The sequence below is a fragment of the Littorina saxatilis genome, linkage group LG8 (genome assembly GCF_037325665.1).
Source record: "Littorina saxatilis isolate snail1 linkage group LG8, US_GU_Lsax_2.0, whole genome shotgun sequence".
Classification (NCBI taxonomy): Eukaryota; Metazoa; Mollusca; class Gastropoda; order Littorinimorpha; family Littorinidae; genus Littorina; species Littorina saxatilis.
Window position 1 is genome coordinate 38,512,555 of NC_090252.1, and position 6,489 is coordinate 38,519,043.

Sequence of the window (6,489 nt, forward strand, 5' to 3'; positions counted from 1 at the left end):
GGTAAAGACAGTTGTGAAGGTAATTCATCTCTCAACATGATCATTTCATTTAAATTAAAGCGTTACATAATTACAAAAATGAACTTAAATCCCTTAGACGGTGTTAAAAAGGGTTGTTTAAGAAAGGCTTCTTCAGGCGAACGTGTCACTTCGGCTCGCTACAAACAAAGTACAAATGCATATTTGTCAACAAGGTAAAGACAAAGTGGAGGAATTTAATTTCGTAACATGATCATTTGAGTAGAATTATTCGCCAAAGTGTTACAAAATTACAGTTTGGGACACCGATCTTTAAAATGACAATGGGTGTCTATTTCAGCAATGTGAAGCGGACCTGTGCATCTTAGGGACTTTGTTTGTCAGTTTATTTATGTGTGAATGTGTATGGATGTGTCTGTGTGTATTTATGTGTTAATGGAGGGGGGGCGTAAGCGCTTGGCTTCAACGTACTTTTCTCGGAATCACATTGCTAACTGTTCATTGATATAAAAACATCAATAGCATGTTCGTGTAGAACAGACACTTGGTCACAAATGGCATCTGATTTTAAAAGAAATTATTAGGTCGATTCCGTGCGAAGGAGCTTTTCCCAAACAACCCTTTTTAACACAGTCTAAGTGATTTATGTTCATTTTTGTAATTATGTCATGCTTTAGCTATTAATTCAATTTAAATGATTGTGTTTAGTGATGAATTTCCTCCACAACTGTCTTTACCTGGTTGAAGAATATGGATTTTTACGATTTGTGTATAGCGAGTCGAAGTTCGCTTGCACTCACGACTTGCTTGACCCCTACCCTTTATAATTTATGAAAAAGTAAAAACAGAAAACGATTGAATAATATGCATTAATCGTATAGCCAGTAACATATCCTTCATGAATCTGTTTCCTTTTTGATGTACCTTATCTGGGTCATATTTTATGAAAATTGGAAAATTACGAAAAATCACATTCAACAGTGGACGCGAAGGAGTTGCGTTTTTTCGCCGCCAACTGTACATTTGCCGTGAAGTTGGTGACACTGCTATGTTAACACTTGGCGTCAGCGCGCCCTGGGTATAGCCGACTATACGGCGTGATGCTACATATACTTCAAGTACATTTGTACAGGTATCTTTTTCAGATGTTATGCATTGATCTGGAAAGTTTTAAAACCCGTCATTTGAATGTTCACTTGGGTAAAAAAAAAAGCGTGACTTCACATGTCTTCAGAACAAAAATGATTGATACAGGTACTGCCGAAGTTTTATTTACATGTTACTCCTGGCGTAAATTGGCTAGTCATGACAAACATGAAAACAAAATTGAACTTTCACGCTGTTTTGCACTGACAGTAGTCATGGCCGGTCACGCTTGGCTGGGCATCGCTGTGGCACATAAACCATCATAAAATTATCAAGCGTGTTTACAGGGCTAGACAATTTGCGGAAAATTTGCCTGTACATGTATCAATCATTTGTCTGTTGACATGCGAAGTCATGATTTTGTTTCGACACCAGTGAACAATCCTATGTCGAGTTTAAAACTGTTTCCGGATCATTGCATAACATCTAAAAAAAAATTGTGGTTGCAAAATGTGTCAACATAATTGTTTAGCTAAGTCATGGTGAAAGGGGATTTAGCATATATTCAGTTTCGACGTTTGGCCAACATTTTGACTCAATATTATTCACATTGCTTTACGCAACCCGCTTTAATAAATTGTATTATTGTGGACATAAAAAAGGTTCAATTGCATTTCTAGTTTTGTTTCAAAATGGTAATTTGATAAAATGTGCCTACACAAGATTAAATTATTTCTCTAAGGCCTATATAGTTTTGCTCCCTTTTAAAACTGCCGAGAGAGTTTCAAGCAAACGTCTGTGTGTGTCTGTGATGTGTTTTTTGTGCTTTATGTCGATTATTGTGCTATAGAAAAATTTGATTCCTAACGAAAACTCAGCCTTATGAACAATAATTATTCTAGTATTTATTCTTCTTGAAACTAACCACCTACCTCGGCTTTCATCTAACGGTCAATTTCATGTTCACAAGTAACGGTATCCCGTGGTGATACAAACATCAACACCCAATGGAAACTTCAATTCTTCACACTCCTTGGTGCGATGGGATTCGTCTTGCTCCTTGCTCTTTGCATTGCCGTCGGGATCTTCATTAAGAGAAGAGGTATGTATACTACGATTGTGCGGGCGCGAGAGAGAGAGAGAGAGAGAGAGAGAGAGAGAGAGAGAGAGAGAGAGAGAGAGAGAGAGAGAGAGAGAGAGAGAGAAAGAAGAGAGAGAGAGAGAAAGAAGGCAGAGAGAGAGAGAGGCAGAAAGAGACACACACAAAAAGAGAGAGAGAGAGAGAGAGAGAGAGAGAGAGAGAGAGAGAGAGAGAGAGAGAGAGAGAGAGAGGGGGATATAGAAAGTTATAATAAGAAGAAAAGCAAAGTACAAAAGTCATACTTAAGAGGCTTGAGTGTTTCTATGATATCCCTCCGCTGGGTCTTGACTAATCTATTTATCTCGACTGAATATTATGCTGATACAGGCTTTCTACTTCCTATCCCATGAACGTTCAGACGTCATCTATCAGACGCCGTCGGGAAACTCAGGGGTTGTGATTGGATACTGTCACACACCCCTATTTCGGCAATCGGTCCATATTTCGCTGGTTATGATGACCGGCAGGTTACTGCGTTGCCCGTAGGTGGTGATCCGCTACCGACAATGGAACAAAGCTGGACCTTAAAAGGGTTTCTGGTCCATCAGCGTGAAAGACGTCTCTTTCACTGCACTGGCCTCAACAAATGTTTTTGAACCGAATAAACAATGCATACAAATCAGAGGAATGTACTGGTTGTACCTGGCCCAGCAACCAGATAGCATTTAATTTAGCTTAAGGAAATAGCACCTATATGCCCACCTTTTAATTATACTCGTACATGTATTAGGTTTTTGGATAAGGAATAGCACATACCATATTACCAACTTCAACACGTTGTATCAAGACATAACTTGGTGCCGATGTATACTTCTGGACATTGTAATCCAAATCAAACTTTGTCTTTTGCAATATCATATCACATTTTAAATAATACAATGCTAATGACAGGCTCTACATCAAGACATTTTCCGCCTCCCACCCCTCACATGTTCAGACGTCGAGCACCAGACGCCGTGATGTTCCACGTACAGTCTGCACCACAGAACCACCGAGATTCCTTCATCAGTGTGCATGACCACATCTATTCTGAGATCCCCGACGAAGAAGATGCAAGTAAGAATACGGTTGATTGCCATATCTTTGTGAACAAAACATCAAACCCACATGTTCGACAGGTGCTTGCATATGAAATGAGCAATTAGTAACGATTTTTGAATGTGTGTATCTTTAAAACTCACTGACGATTACCATTTATTTTCGACCGATTGCCAAGCATTTTCAAAGTAAATATGTTTGTTGTTATATTTCTGTATTTTGTAGCAACAGCAGTTGAACGTGTGTACCTTTCAACGTCACATTTTGTAGAAGAAAACAACCCCATGAATGCCATTTTACAGACTGTAGCATCATCTTGTCCAGTTAACCAAGTATAAGTAGAAATGGGTGGCCGAGTGGTAACGCACTTGCGCTCGGAAGCGAGAGGTTGCGAGTTCGACCCTGGGTCAGGGCGTTAGCAATTTTCTCCCCCCTTTCCTAACCCAGGTGGTGGGTTCAAGTGCTAGTCTTTCGGATGAGACGAAAAACCGAGGTCCCTTCGTGTACACTACATTGGGGTGTGCACGTTAAAGATCCCACGATTGACAAAAGGGTCTTTCCTGGCAAAATTGTATAGGCATAGATAAAAATGTCCACCAAAATACCCGTGTGACTTGGAATAATGGGCCGTGAAAAGTAGGATATGCGCCGAAATGGCTGCGATCTGCTGGCCGATGTGAATGCGTGATGTATTGTGTAAAAAAAATTCCATCTCACACGGCATAAATAAATCCCTGCGCCTTGAATATGTGCGCGATATAAATTGCATAAAATAAAAATAAAACATATAAAAAAATAAATCCCTGCGCTTAGAACTGTACCCACGGAATACGCGCGATATAAGCTTCATATTGATTGATTGATTGTATGTACAATTAAGTTTGATTGTTTTAATAGTTGTATGTGCATCTTCAGAATGTGTGTACCGATGCATTGTGGAAGTCTACGTGGTTAAACATATAGACACAATAGAAAATTGATAGCCGGACGATTGTAAGCAAAGACAAAGTAGTCATTGTTGCTAGATAAGAAAATACAATGTTAGGTTTTCTTCCTTGTGTTAAAATCATTACAATATTGTGGAAGTCATTATTAAAGCGTCAGACTGATCATGCGGACTCAAATCAGATGCTTAAATTTTGCACTCATCGTTTCACAAAATAATGGTGCCAGTTTAAGAGCATCCCATTCTCTAACTAAGTATAACATTCTTCCTCGTGTAGAACGACAAAAATGGGTCCTTGGCTCATTGGACAACCAACCCGTTTGCTGTAGAGTACAACTGCAGCTCTTACTGAAAAGTTCATAACCATGTCATAACAGTTGGTGCATGGATGGGAGCACAGATTAGCAAGTCATGCAGCACTCGACATAGAACACTTTATTATCTCAACGAGGAGAAACTCAGGTGTGGTGTATACAGCATTAGAATAAACAACATAAAACGTAAGAACATAAATAAAATATCGAGGCTCAAATAGTCCACTCATGATAGTCAAGATTAGGACGATAATATCAAAACAAATCTCTCTCTCTCTCTCTCTCTCTCTCTCTCTCTCTCTCTCTCTCTCTCTCTCTCTCTCTCTCTCTCTCTCTCTCTCTCTCTCTCTCTCTCTCTCTCTCTCTCTCCCTCCCTCACTCTCCATCTCTCTCGCTCCATTCATACCACATTACGTCACAAGCAGACGCCCGGGCTCACCCTCTTAGAATGCCACGCTGACCTGCTCTGTTGAAATTTTGCATGCTGATAATGCTGAAGAATCAAACAAGTCAGCGTATTATTACAATTCTGAGTTAACTCTAATGTCTTCTGTTGCTATAGCATCATGTATATTTTTTTTCTAGCTCCTTTAGACAGCATCGTGGCGTCATCGAATTCTTCATCAGTGTCAGACAGCACTTTCGCCAACGAGCACCTTGCTGCTATTGCATTTCCTTCGTCAGAGAGCAGTGAACTTGATGACGATCGTCATTTCTGCACTTCTGCGCTGGAAATCTCGGCGGATTGTGTCACCGTACATTCCTGGCCTTCTGCTCCAATAACAACCAGCATGGCGAGATCTGAACCACCATATGAAAACATGACACCGACATTTCCAGAGCCAGACAACATCCCACCGAGTGTCGTTGCTTTTCCAGTGTCAGACAGCACTTCATCCAACGATCAAAATGCGTCTGTCGCCATTAACTTGTCAGAAAACAGTACTTCTGACGATCATCTGCTTTCCAGCTTCTCTGCTGTGGAAGCAACGACGGATAGCACAACAGTAGACTCCTTATCTTCAGCTGCCTCCCTGAGGTCTGAGCCACCGTATGAAAACACCTTGTCGACATTGCCTGATCCAGTCACCAACTTACATTCTACAGAGGCTTCTCCAGCATCAGATCGCCTTTTCTGCACCGCTCAGCCGGCTGCTGTCGCATTCTCTTTATCAAATAACAGAGTACATGACAATCATCCAGGCACTTCTGCAGCAGAAGCAAATACAGATACTGTCACGGTTCGTTCTTCACGTCCAGCCCTTACGATGACCACCAGCCCAATGTCCGAACCACAATATGAAAACACCATGCCGATACCACAAGAGAACGACAACACATTGCCTGATGATTATCTGCATCCCATCGCCTCAGCTGAAGAGGTAGCTACACCTACACCTGCAGCCAAGACTACTGGTCTATCTGCCATGAACAGTTGCACTGAATCAAAGTGTGAAGGGACACTATACAAAAATACAGTGACTCTCTCAAAGAAAACATTAAACACCCTCCCTGATGATTACCTCCATCCTATCGCCTCTCCTCTAGAAGCAATTACGACAGTGTCTACCAAAGTTGCAGTTACTTCAGAGACAGTTTCCACCACGAAAACCCAAGACAAACAAAGCTGTACAACAGAGGAGCAAAAGTGAGTTGAACAGATTCCCTTGGCTGTGTTACTGAAACGCATTGATGCAACCATCAATAATGTCACAACAAAAACTCTTTCGAATTGTCCTGAAACTAGAAACAATGACAGGGAAAAACTGCTACCCGTCCTCATCTCTAATCGCAGCCACTTTAAAGATTGCAAATATCAAAGGAAACCCATTCAATGCAAAAGGACACACATGAAATGGTTTACACTTCCCGTACAGCAAAGTCTTTGTTCCTACACATGCCTCAGTATATACTGCTCTAGGAAATATTCAAGTTAGATCAACTTGAATAAACCCTTCAGATAAAGAAAGCTATTGCTCAATGGG

At 40.8% G+C, this 6,489-nt stretch overlaps 1 protein-coding gene across 1 annotated transcript; it reads left to right on the forward strand.

The window, feature by feature from the left end:
• Nucleotides 1-5,070: 5,070 nt before the first annotated feature.
• LOC138974631 (uncharacterized) lies at nt 5,071-6,156 on the forward strand. The gene has a single exon (XM_070347356.1). It carries the CDS (start codon nt 5,071-5,073, stop codon nt 6,154-6,156), a length of 1,086 nt encoding a protein of 361 aa, XP_070203457.1.
• Nucleotides 6,157-6,489: the final 333 nt, after the last annotated feature.

Coding starts and splice junctions, on each gene's coding strand:
- LOC138974631 (XM_070347356.1), top strand. CDS start 5,071: ATGTATATTTTTTTTCTAGCTCCTTTAGACAGCATCGTGGCGTCATCG.